We start from the raw sequence: 13,184 nt of genomic DNA on the forward strand, positions 1-13,184 counted from the left end.
CAATGTTAGCGATCAAAATGCTGTTGTTTGCTTTTAGCTGTGTGCTCCTAAAATGCCATTCACATACAAATACCGATGCCGATGAGTGTGCCATGAATGCGCAATAATTGGGTCTGAACTTACGGTGTGTAATTTTAAAAAAAATGTTTTTAACCTTTGGACTGAATACTTCATAAAATCATGAATTTGTTACTATACTGAAGGTGGCTATCTGTCTGGTCGTCTGTGCTGACTTTCTGCAAGAGCCATTCAGCAGTTCTCACTCTCCCAACTTTACCTCACAACCCTGCAATTTTTTTTCCTTTCAAGTAATCATCAATCCCTTTTGAAAGTCACAATTCAATTTGCCTTCATCACATTCTAAGGTAGTACATTACAGATCCTAACCACTCAATGTGTAACTTTTACTTGCGTTACCTTTGGTTCTTTTGTCAATCGTCTTAAACTGGTGTTCTCTGGCTTTCACGCCTTTCACCAATAGGAACAATTTCTCTTTATCGATTCTGTTCAGGCCCTTCTTGATTTTAACACCTCAATCAAATCCCCTCTGAACCTTCACTTCTTGAAGAAGAACCGCAGCTTTGCCAATATATCTACACATCGGAAGTCTCATTCACATAAATCTTTTCTGTACACACCCCAATTCAAATGATCAAATTATTAATATTTAAAATAATCAACTTACAGCTGTTTTCCAATTTATTGCACCAATTTAACTAAACTCTCTTATTCACTGGTATAAAATTGCATGCACAGATAACTGGCATTTCACACCAGAAACTACAAATGTGTAATTACAACAGAAGCTTTGTGTTATTTTATGCGAATCATGCCGAGACTCTGAAACTTGCACTGATACAATACCCTGTATTTAAAGTGTTCATCCTCTTGTTTAAAATGCCCTTGTTCCTCCTCTTTACACAGGTTTCTCATCCCTACACTCCTCTGACAACTCTGCATTTTTATACACACTCATTCCTTCACCCAACAACTACAACCACGTCTTCAGTGTCGAAATTTTAGAATTTGCCCCCTAAGTAACTCTGTTTCACCACTTTCTGCCACTGTTGTCATATTATCCTCTTTGAAGATGCTATCATACATGCTTCGGTTGACCATTCATTTATGTCCATTACACCTCTATCATACTTGTAGTACATCTTTCTATATTCATTGTAGGTGTTCTATAGTGGATTTTGTGGCTGATGCAACCTTCCATTTTGCAGGTAACTTTAGTGTTGTATAGAACCTGTTTGATATCCTGGGCATCCTTGATCCAAAAACAACAGCTGGATTTTGGGGATCCAATGTTCAATGAAGAACCATAATGGTTGTCAAAGGTTGTAAATGACAATTTACTTGTCTATTACTTTGCAAAAAATTTCAGTAAATCAGGACTTACACTTGTTGCTTGGGTAAGCTTTCACAGATGCAGACACCCACCAGTAACCTTCCCAAGTTGGCATTACAGTTGAATCAGTAGGAACAGGAATTGGCCATTCAGCCCTTCAGGTTGGTTCCACCATTCAATGCAATCATGGCTGATCATCCAACTCAGTACCCTGTTCCCACTTTCTCCCAATACCCATTAATCCTTTTAGCTCTACGAACTATTTGCATCTCCTTCTTGAAAACATTCAATGTTTAGGCCATAATCACTTTCTGTGGGAGAGAATTCCACAGGCTCGCCACTCTCCAGGTGAAAAAATTTGTCCTCTAAGAATTTGCCCACCCCGTATCCTTAAATTGAGACCTCTGGGTCCCAACCGATCCAGTCTCTCTTCGAACATCAGTCCCACCATCTCAAGAATCAGTCTGGTAAATGTTTGTTACGCTCCCCCCACAAACAGAACATCCTTGCTCAGGACACCAACACTGCACGGAATATTCCAGATGCGGTCTCACCAGAGCCTGTACACTTTCAGCAAAAAATTCCTGCTCCTGTCCTCAAATTCTCTCACTATGAAGGCCAACATATTATTTGCATTCTTTATTGCCTGCTTCACCTACATGCTTACTTCCAGCGACTGGTGTGCAAGTCTCTTTGCACCTCTCTCTTTCCCAATTTAGCGACATTCAGATAGTAATCTGCCTTTCTGTTTTTGCTACCAAAGTAGATAACCTCACAGTTATCCACAATTTACTGCATCTGCCATGCTTCTGATCACCCACTCGGCTTGTCCAAATCACACTGATGCATCTATGCATCAGCCTCAAAATTCACTCTCCCACCCAGCGTTAAGTCATCTCCAAACTTGGAGATATTACATTTAGTTTCCTCAGGCTAAATCATTAATTATATTTGGAATAGCTGGGGTCCAAGTACTGATCCCTGCAGTTCCCCACTAGTCACTGGCTGCCACTCAGAAAATGCCCTGTTTGTTCTGGCTAAAATTGTGATCAGAGATAATGGGAACTGCAGATGCTGGAGAATCCAAGATAACAAAGTGTGGAGCTGGATGAACACAGCAGGCCAAGCAGCATCTCAGGAGCATGAAAGCTGAGGTTTCGGGCCTAGATCCTTCATCAGAAAAGGGGGATGGGGAGAAGATTCTGAAATAAATAGGGAGAGAGGGGGAGGCGGACTGAAGATAGATAGAGGAGAAAATAGGCGAAGAGGAGAGTATGGGTGGGGAGGTAGGGAGGGGAGAGGTCAGTCTGGGGAGGACGGACAGGTCAAGGGGGCGGGATGAGGTTAGTAGGTAGGAAATGGGTGTGTGGCTCGAGGTGGGAGGAGGAGATAGGTGAGAGGAACAGGTTAGGCAGGCGGGGACGAGCTGGGCTTGTTTTGGGATGCAGTGGGGGGAGGGGAGATTTTGAAGCTTGTGAAATCCACATTGTCACCATTAGGCTTCAGGGTTCCCAAGTGGAATATGAGATGAGTTCCTTCCATTATTCTCTCTCACTAGATCATATGTTCCCCAACATTTTTGGGACATTATTTGTGTCTTCCTTTGTGAAGGCAGAACCAAAATATGCTTTCATTGGTTTGTCATCTCTTCGCTTCCCATTATAACTTTCTCTGGTTGTAAGGGACCTACATTTGTCTTCACTAATCTTATTCTCTTCATATACCTACAGAAGTTTTTACAATCAGTTTGTTTGGTCCCCGCAAGATTACTACCGTACAACTACGTTCTGCTCTTAATCAATCTTTTCTCCCCCTTTGCTGAAATCTCAACTGCTCAGAATAATCAGGTCTGCTGCTCTTTCGGCCAATTTGTATGATCCTTCCTTGGATTGAATAACATCCTTAATTTCTCTTGTTAGCCATGTCTGGGCCACCTTCCCCATTTTATTGTTGTGCTAGACAGGAATGAGAAATTGTTGCAGTTTTTCATTCCATTATTTAAATGTCTATCATTGCTTATCCATTGTCATTCCTTTAAGTAACATTCCCCAATTTATCATAACCAACTCATGTCTCATACCATCATAGTTTCTTCTATTTAGATTCAGTACCCTAGTGTCAGAATCAACTATATCACTCTCCATCTCAATGAAGAATTCCATTACATTATGGTTACTCATCCCCATGGAGCCTCACACAGCTAGATTGCCCATTATCCATTTCTCATTGCAAAATATCAGCTCTAGCTTGGCCTCCATGTTCAATGAACTGATCCAGAAAACTGTCTCATATACACTCCAGGAATCTCTCCTCTATGGTATTGTTACTGATTTAATTTTGCCCAATACATATGCAGATTAAAGTAGCCTATAATTATAGCTATACTTTTATTGCTTGATAGCAGGTATTGCCATGCACATCAAACAAAAGGTTCTTAAACTCTTGCATCAGGGGCCATTTGATATAACCAGAAATTTTCTCTATCTCTCCTCTACTGAGTAGTTCAGTGACCATATTGTCATATCTAGGGCAATGGTGAGATTTTGGCACAGGGCAGAGATCAACTATGGGTCGTTTTTCAATATAATTTAACTTATGGTTGAATAAGATGGATAAGGCGGATGAGCACAATTAAGGTACAATCCATTTTTATACACAATGAAACCTAAACTGTAAATATTCTTTGAAGCCTGCAAAGCAGGGCATCATTCAGAAAATTTGCAAAACAATAACTCACTCCCATCCTTTCTTCCTCAAATTAAGCCACCAATTGAAAGACAATACAAACTTAGTTTTAAAATCAAAACCTTGCTCAATTTGCCAGTATACATTGACTTGACCCATGCTTTACAGAGCCCCCTGTCAGTACAGGAGACAAGAATGATCCCATGTCACAAAATGGCCAACTTATTCTACACATACTTAGCTTGTGTGCCGGAAACTAAATGCCCTCATTAACATACCAGATATTAGCTCACCATGAAACATTCATTTTGCAATCTTTGTTTGTTCACTGTAGCAATGCAATAACTGTACAGAATTTCACATTCCATTTGGCAAGTTTGAAACTTCATTCTGTTAGATGTGACAAAACATCTTCAACCCCAGGGCTCCTACTTCTGATTGTTTTTCAGTATACCTAGTGGAAGAAAATGTGGGAGGAGTAATCTTTATTGCGCTGAATTGTGATTCTATAAAGGTAAGACTCAAACATGAAGAGGTGCAACTTGGTTGAGGTGCCAGAGGACATCTGAAATTACTCCAGAAAAATCAAAATTGCCTCAGGAATGAAGAAGTAACAAAGTTCACAAATAAATTAGTTGACTCACTGTCAGATTCTCCCCTATCAAACAAACTTGAAGTTTCAATATAACTGCAATAAAATTCAACTTTGCATAAACTCAGTATGTCAAGAGAAAAGGAATTGTTATATTGATGCCTTCTCTCCAGTGACAGAAAATGAACATTAGTTATTAATTTAATTTAATAAATTAATTTATTTGACTTTTTTTGCCAGGTCCCTCTGAATAAGCGATGCTTTGCTGTGTTACCAAATTAGCTGATGCTTATAATTGCTTTTCTGTCTCTTTCTTCTTTCTCTCTTGATCGTGATCATATGGGCCAGTGGGCTGTGGAGTGGCAGATGGAGTTTAATTTAGATAAATGTGAGGTGCTGCATTTTGGGAAGGCAAATCAGCGCAGAACTTTTAATGGTAAGGACTTGGGGGGTGTTGCTGAACAAAGAGACCTTGGAGTGCAAGTACATAGTTCCTTGAAAATGGGTAGATCGGATAGTCAAGAAGGCATTTGGGATGCTTGCCTTTATTGGTCAATGCATTGAGCGTAGGAGTTGGGGTGTTACGTCATTGGTTAGGCCACTTTTGGAATACTGCATTCAATTCTGGTCTCCCTGCTACAGGAAGGATGCTGTGAAACTTGAAAAGGTTCTGAAAAGATTTACAAGGATGTTGCCAGGTTGGAGCATTTGAGCTGTAGGGAGAAGCTGAGTAGGCTGGGGTTATTTTCCCTGGAGCGCATGAGGCTCAGAGGTGACCTTATAGGGGTTTATAAAATCATAATGGGCAAGGATAGAGTGAACAGCCAAGGTCGTTTCCCTGGGGTGGGGGAATTCCGAAACTAGAGGGCATAGGTTTAAGGTGAGAGGGGAAAGATTTAAAAGGGACATAAAAGGACATTTTTTTTCATGCAAATGGTGGTGGCAGGTAAGGAATGAGCTGCCAAACGAAGTGGTAGAGGCCGGTGTAGTTACAACATTTAAAAGGCATCTGGATGGGTAGATGAATTGGAAGTGTTTAGAGGGATATGGACCAAAAAGCTGGCAAATGGGATTAGATTTATTACGGATATCTGGTTGGCATGGACGAGTTGGACCGAAAGCTCTATTTCCGTGCTGTACCTGTCTTTGACTTTATGATTCTCCTAATTCCATTTTTCCCCATTCTCTCTCTTTGTTGCTTTTTTTGCATAATTTGACTCTAATTTACCTTGTTTCTTTCTCAATCTTTAAACAAAATGGTTGAGGCGATAACACTTTCACACCAGGGCTCGCCAACATCTTAAATGTTCCACTGACTTAGGTGCACTGTTATCAGCAATGTATATGCAAATTTATCCTTGGCTGAAGGATGCATAGGGAAAGTATAATTATTAGTGCACAATACGGGTGCCCTACTGTAGCTTTCCCTGGCCCTTTATCTTATATTTGCCGATTCATTCATGCTACAGTATTCCATGGTTCTGTTCCTGTTAAAAATATTCTTCTAATTTTGCCAATGGTCTTCTAATGATAATCTTTAGTTCATTCACATTTGTTATCGATTAGAAAAGCTCTTTTATAACACACTGAAAATCTTGAATAATTTCAGAAACATTTGTTAAATATTGGATATTTCCACAAGCCAGGCCAAAAGTGGTTAAACAATGATAAAGTGGTTTCTGTGCACTAAAGAAGATGGATTGCATTTAATGACTAAAAGAGGAGGAACAAAAAAACGTTTCATACTTAGTACTCACCGAAATAATCTGAAACAGTATAGGCACAACTTGGCTTTCTTCGATTAATCTGGAAATGTAAATAATTCGTATCACATTAATTAGAACACAGGCATGTTTTCACCTTCATTAAAAGGTACAACACCGTTCATGCTACTGATATATAAAGTGGTCATGATGTGGAAGTGCCAGTGTTGGACTGGGATGGACAAAGTCAGAAGTCACTCGACTCCAGTTTATAGTCCAACAGGTAGATTTGGAAACACACAAACTTTCAGAGTGCAGCCCCTTCATCAGGTACAGTGGGAGAGCAGGGCACACAGACAGAGAGTTCATAAGCTGACAGATCAAGGGCAACCTCTGCAAGAAATGTCAGATCAACAACTTGGAGACTATCATCAAATGTGGGAACACCACCCACCACATTCACAGCAGATACTCATGTGACTTGGCCACTGTTGTCTATTTCATACGGTGCAGGCAAGGATGTCCTGAGGCACGGTATATTGAGAGACCACACAGACGCTTTGACAACAGACGAATAGACACCATGCAACAATCACCAGACAGGAATGTTCCTTCCCAATCGAGGAACACTTCAGTGATCAAGGGCATTCAGCATCCTCGAGACAAGGCGGACTCTAAATTACAAAACAACCCAGAATCGCCGAGCAGAGGCTGATAGCCAAGTTTCATATTCATGAAGACAGCCTTAACAATGATCTTGGGCTCATGTCACACTCTCAGGTGATTCCACCACACTATTCAATCTCTGTAAAATCTTCCTTACTGTCCTGTTTTGACAGCAACACTTTGATAAATTGTTATGATCACTCTACCTTAATTAGTTTGTTATGTTCTGAATTACTTATTACTTTCTCACACAAACACGCACATCATGTCACACATGCTCTCTCTCCCTCTCACTCACTCACACACCCACCCACACTCACTCACTCACTCTCACACACACACAATTTGTAGTCACAGTCAGTGTGGCATCTAAAAAGTTCTAGATTTTGGAATAAACTCTGAGACAGATTCTGAGCAAAGTCTTACACCTACAACTCGGTGTCTGACCTGAATGTCACCTTTCATATAGTCCTATGGCTCTGGCTGATTGTAATGACAGCACAACAGTGACATTGACTTTATAAACACTTTACACACCGTCTAACACGCTTCTGATATCTAATCTTGTAAACTCTGTGTGTGCGCGCCCTGGTCTCCCACAGCACCTGGCGAAGGGGGTGCACTCCGAAAGCTTGTGATTCCAAATAAACCTGTTGGACTATAACCTGGTATAGTGTGACTTCTGACTTTATACATAAATGAATGGCTCAGTGTGAATAACTATACAACAAAAATTGAGAGGTGAGTGATCCATAACACCGATCACTGACTAATGCAGTTGGTAATTGAGTCTTTGTGTATCTCATGTTAGAGTTTATTGGAAGTGACTCACTGCCTGTCTTATTGATCAAAGCTAGAAATTCAAAATACACTTGAATACTTTACAAGATATGCAAACAAACAATAGCAGAATGAATAAAAGGTCATGAATTGTGATGAGGTAAAATCCAAAAGCTGGTCGTTTTAGCCTTTTTACAAAAAGTGTGTTGATCTTAAGCCAAGAGATGTGCAACAAATTTAATTTACCAACATCATCAAAAATAATCTACAAAGTAACATTTTCTACACTTCAAAAAAATTCTATTGGCTTTAAAATTCATTGTAATGCCCAGAATTTGTGATGTGGCTGTGCAGGAGGGTGGGTGGGAGGAGGTCTATTCTAGGTAGCTGTGGGAGTCGGTGGGCATCCCCTATTCCCAATTCCTCCGCCGCATCTGCTCCCACGATGAGGCATTCCACTCCCGCACATCCCAGATATCCAAGTTCTTCAAGGACCGCAACTTTCCCCCCCACAGTGGTCGAGAACGCCCTTGACCGCGTCTCCCGCATTTCCCGCAACACATCCCTCACACCTCGCCCCCACCACAACCGCCCAAAGAGGATCCCCCTCGTTCTCTCACACCACCCCACCAACCTCCGGATACAACGCATCATCCTCCGACAATTCCGCCATCTACAATCCGACCCCACCACCCAAGACATTTTTCCATCCCCACCCTTGTCTGCTTTCCGGAGAGACCACTCTCTCCGTGACTCCCTTGTTCGCTCCACACTGCCCTCCAACCCCACCACACCTGGCACCTTCCCCTGCAACCGCAGGAAGTGCTACACTTGCCCCCACACCTCCTCCCTCACCCCCATCCCAGGCCCCAAGATGACTTTCCATATTAAGCAGAGGTTCACCTGCACATCTGCCAATGGGGTATACTGTATCCATTGTACCCGGTGTGGCTTCCTCTACATTGGGGAAACCAAGCAGAGGCTTGGGGACCGCTTTGCAGAACCCCATTCCCCCTCTCTGATGAAGGGTCTAGGCCCGAAACGTCAGCTTTTGTGCTCCTGAGATGCTGCTGGGCCTGCTGTGTTCATCCAGCCTCACATTGTATTATCCCAGAGTTTGTGAAATGGTTTTACATGGTTGCAAGTACTATTTTGTTCATAAGGTAGGCTTTTGAAAGATCCAATTTTCCAAGCACTGTGTTAACCTGCAATTTACACCCATCCATTTAGGGAGATGATTAAAAAAAATTACAAAGAAATGGTAGGCCATAATTGCACTCACAAAGGAACCAGATTCCAAATAACCTAGTTTAAAATTAAATGAGATGATTTTTACCTTCCCTTTTTGAAAGGTGCTGATTCATTTGGGTCATTGTCCATGATCCAGTTTTCCCTACATCTTGGCTGTTTCACTAGAGCTAGTGCAGAATATTGAACATTGGTGTGTGGCATTTTCAGCAAGGGTAATGGAGGCAATAGTGGCATTATCGCAAGACTATGTTGCAGAGACCCAGGTAACGTCCTGAGGAACCAGATTCAAACCTTACCAGGGCAAATGGTGGATTTTGAATTCAATAAAAATCTGGAGTAAAGAGGCCAGCATAACCATGAAACAACTGTTGGAAAAAAAACCCAACTGGTTTATGAATGCTTTAGCAAAGAAAATTGCCATCCTTTCCAGATCTGGCCTACATGTGGCTGCAGACCAACAGGAATGTGCTTGACTCTTAACTATCTTCTGGACAATAAACGCTGGGCCACACCTTGTAAATCAATACATTTAAAGAAGGTAGGATATTTAGTAGACCAGGAAACTGCTGTTAAAATACATAATTGCTAGTCTATAAACAGTGGGTGAAGGAGGAAGAGAGACTTGCACTTTTGTCACTTCTGTCAAAGTCAAGAATTCTTGGACTTTAGACTTCCCTGGTAAGTTAATTCCTGTTTTTACTTTGTTTTTCTATTAACTAACTTGAGCTTGACTAAAAAACAAAGCTGGAGGAACGCAGCAGGCCAGGCAGCATAGAGGAGCAGAAAAGTTAACGTTTTGGGTTGGCACTCTTCTTCATACAGGGTCCCGACCTGAAAGGTAATTTTCTGAAGAAGAGTCCCAACCCGAAACGTTAACTTTCCTGCTCCTCTGATGCTGCCTGGGTCTGCTGTGTTACTCCAACTCCACACTGTGTCATCTCTGACTCCAACATCTGCATTTCTTACTATCTCCTGCTAAAAATAGGCTTTTATTTCAGCTTTCTGAATTCCATTTGTTAAAGTCTTTATTTTTGATTAATTTTCTTCAACAATTATTTCTTCTTTTTACACATAGCATGGAATGATTTGTCAGAGAGCTTTAAAAGTCAACTGTATATTGTGGACCACATCCTTTCTTTTGAGGACATTTGTACATCCTTTAATGGTCATTTTTTTCTTGACTAGGATGCCAGCAATTACCAGATTCATTTATCTCAGTTTCAAAAGTTACTATGATGGGATTTGTATTCCTAACCTCTGGATTACTAATTTGTGTTTATCAATGGACTTTGCTGAATATGACTGGCAATTATCGTTCAATCCACTAACTCCAATCTCTTTGGTTGAACATAAGCAGCCAGACATTTCATTAGCGCGAGACCATGCTCTTGAAGTTTAAAGACAATCCTTAAAACCTATCTGAATGTGTTTCATCAAGTTTTCATTCTATCTTTAGAGCTGCCATTTCTTAGTCTCAGCAGTCATCATTTCTCCCATGCTCCTATGAAGTGCTTTGGAACACAGTTCAATGCTAAAGAAAGCTATATAAATATCATAATTTGGAACAGAGCAGGGAATTTGGTCCATTCAGTTCCTACTTATCCTCAGAAACCTTGACTCCTTAATAATTAGAAATCCATCTATTTGTGCCTTGAAGATAGATACTTTATATTCAGGACTTAACCTTATTAAAGAGGGCAGCTAAAGTATTCGAGATTCCTCATCATCTAGGAGAAAGAAAAATTCCTCCACATCTCTGACATCTTAAATGGGCAACATCATACTTTGAGATTATGTCCTCTGGTATTAGACTCTCCCACAAGGGGAAACAACTTCTCTGTCATGTTCTTAAGAATTTTACATATTTCAATAGATCTTCTCTCAATGTTCTAAATTTCTTGGAGAACAAACCCTCCTACTGATTGCATCTTGCGTTGACTAGTAGTTTCTCTTGGGATTGAACATTGTCAACACCACATCAGTTTCTAATTTGCAACAATTATACTAAAGTTGATTAAACTAATTTCAGCAGCAAATCTGTCCAAAAATAACATGAGGTGACTGACCGGGATAGGAGAGGAACCTTTAAAGAATTTTGTTAAATTTGAAAGCTATAATATTCTGCTACATGCTGATCAAATATTCTCTGACACTTTTCTCTGATTCCTATTAACTCCAGTTTTGCCGGAGCTCTTGAACGCTGTATTTAGTCAAATGGTATTTTAATTGCAAGGGCAGCCAGCCTTACCTCCCCGATGGCATTCAGCTCCTTTGCCTACGTTTCATTCATTGGTACATGAAGTGAATGAAGTCAGGAGACTTCCCTGATAGAACCCAAAGTGAGCACCAGTAAGCAAGCTATTCCTTTTGAAGTGCACTTGATAGCACTATCAATTAACCCTTACATCACTTCACTGATGATCGTGAATAGACAAATAGAACAATAATCTGCTGGGTTGGATTTGTCTTGCTTTTTATGCACAGGGTATACCTTTAATTTTAGCATTTGACGTGTAAAATTGTGACATATACATTGATTAGTAGAGCTACGCAGGGAGCTTAATACTCCTCCGAGTCACAAGATCACGATGGCACAGAAACAGATCATTCAGCCTGTTGAGTCCATGTCAGCTCTCTGTGGAGCAGTCTAGTCAAGTTTCAATGCTCCTTTCCAGCTCCATATATTGAATATAATATCCAGTTCTGAGGAAGGGTCACTGTACCTGAAACATTAACTCTATTTCTCCTCCACAGATGCTGCCAAACCTGCTGAGCTTTTCCAGCAACTTTGGTTTTGTCCATAATATTGAATGTTTAGTTTCCTCTGATACCCATCCAGTTTCCTTTTGAAATGATTGGTTATTTCCAATTCCAGCACTCTCTTGGCAATGAGTTTCAGGTTACTAGCACTTGCAGTGTAATGTCTGACCAAAGCTCAGACATCAGTTAAATTCAAAAGGCAGCTGGATGCAAGCTTGGGAGCATAATACTATTCAGATTCAGTGGGATGAACTGACTTTTTAAAATCACTGACTCTGGTTGCATTCTTATGGATCCGTCAAGCTCTATTGCATTTGCAATGATAAAACTGTGAACGGATCCAACACCAAAAAGAAAACTGATCAACATCAGTTTCTGAAGATGCACACATTTTGGCCCAGATTACATTGATGCATGTAATAAACCCACGGAAGTGCCTAAACCTGACTTCCCAAAGGAATCACTGGTGTTGTGGCCACAAAAATTGCATTTTAACCTGAGGTAATCAAAATATCTAAACATAGCAGAATTTCTTCAGGGATGTAATGTAGATCCTGCAAAATCATATTTCAAAATAATTTAAAACTACTTTCAACCAAACAAGCGTGAAAATGTTTCATAGCTGTATCTCTCATCTCTTTGCTCAGTATAAACACAATAGAAGAACTCAATGCAATCAAAGACTTTCCATACCAAATGGGGATACTTTGTGAAATTAGTGTTCCAATGAACAACATGCCTTTAGTGTTGCAGTGTACTATTTAGTTGTTATGAATTCCACTGAAGACGGGATTCAGTGCCTGACTCATACTCTATTCACACCGCAGCAAATCTCTGAAGGTAACCATATGTATGGAGGGACAGTTATAATAGAAATGAGGTGGCAAACACATATCCTGTAACTTAGAACATCATTACACAAGGAGGATTTAATCGTGTTAGATGGGGGTGGGGGGAGGTGGCTGTAATGTTGAACCCATTTTATTCAGACTACAGGCATCTTTGGGCAGTATTCCAGAGACAAAATCTCCAAGCGATGAACGTAACTTGCAGACAATTTTGCATGTGCATGATCATGTACGCATAGTAGTTTTAAAATGATTTGTGCACGTTTATCAAATGTCCCAAGAAATTATTCACGTTTTCTAAATTATAAATCAAGTAAATTGAAAATATCAACAAGTTTACTGCATAGCAGGGTTTTGGGTTAGATTTAGTATGCCCACTTATCCATGTCATAAACCAAATAGTCTAACAGCTGCTACAAACAGCCATCAGGTAATTAGTACCCTTTCTATTTTGCAAGGTAATAAGTCACAGGCTGATTGGCCTCCTGCTGTGCCAAATGATTCTGTGAAATTATACGTTACATTTCAATCCCTCAGCACGTAAAACG

General features: G+C 40.4%; 1 protein-coding gene across 3 annotated transcripts in view; it reads right to left on the minus strand.

The window, feature by feature from the left end:
• ulk4 (unc-51 like kinase 4) overlaps positions 1-13,184 on the minus strand; it is a 416,752-nt gene that overhangs the window by 146,158 nt on the left and 257,410 nt on the right. For all 3 annotated transcript variants that reach the window (XM_059652139.1, XM_048563177.2, XM_059652146.1), the window contains one exon: positions 6,386-6,434. In XM_059652139.1, coding sequence (XP_059508122.1) covers positions 6,386-6,434 — 49 coding nt within the window. The remainder of the gene's footprint in view (positions 1-6,385; positions 6,435-13,184) is intronic.

Source organism: Stegostoma tigrinum, chromosome 2 (assembly GCF_030684315.1).
Source record: "Stegostoma tigrinum isolate sSteTig4 chromosome 2, sSteTig4.hap1, whole genome shotgun sequence".
Taxonomy (NCBI): domain Eukaryota; kingdom Metazoa; phylum Chordata; class Chondrichthyes; order Orectolobiformes; family Stegostomatidae; genus Stegostoma; species Stegostoma tigrinum.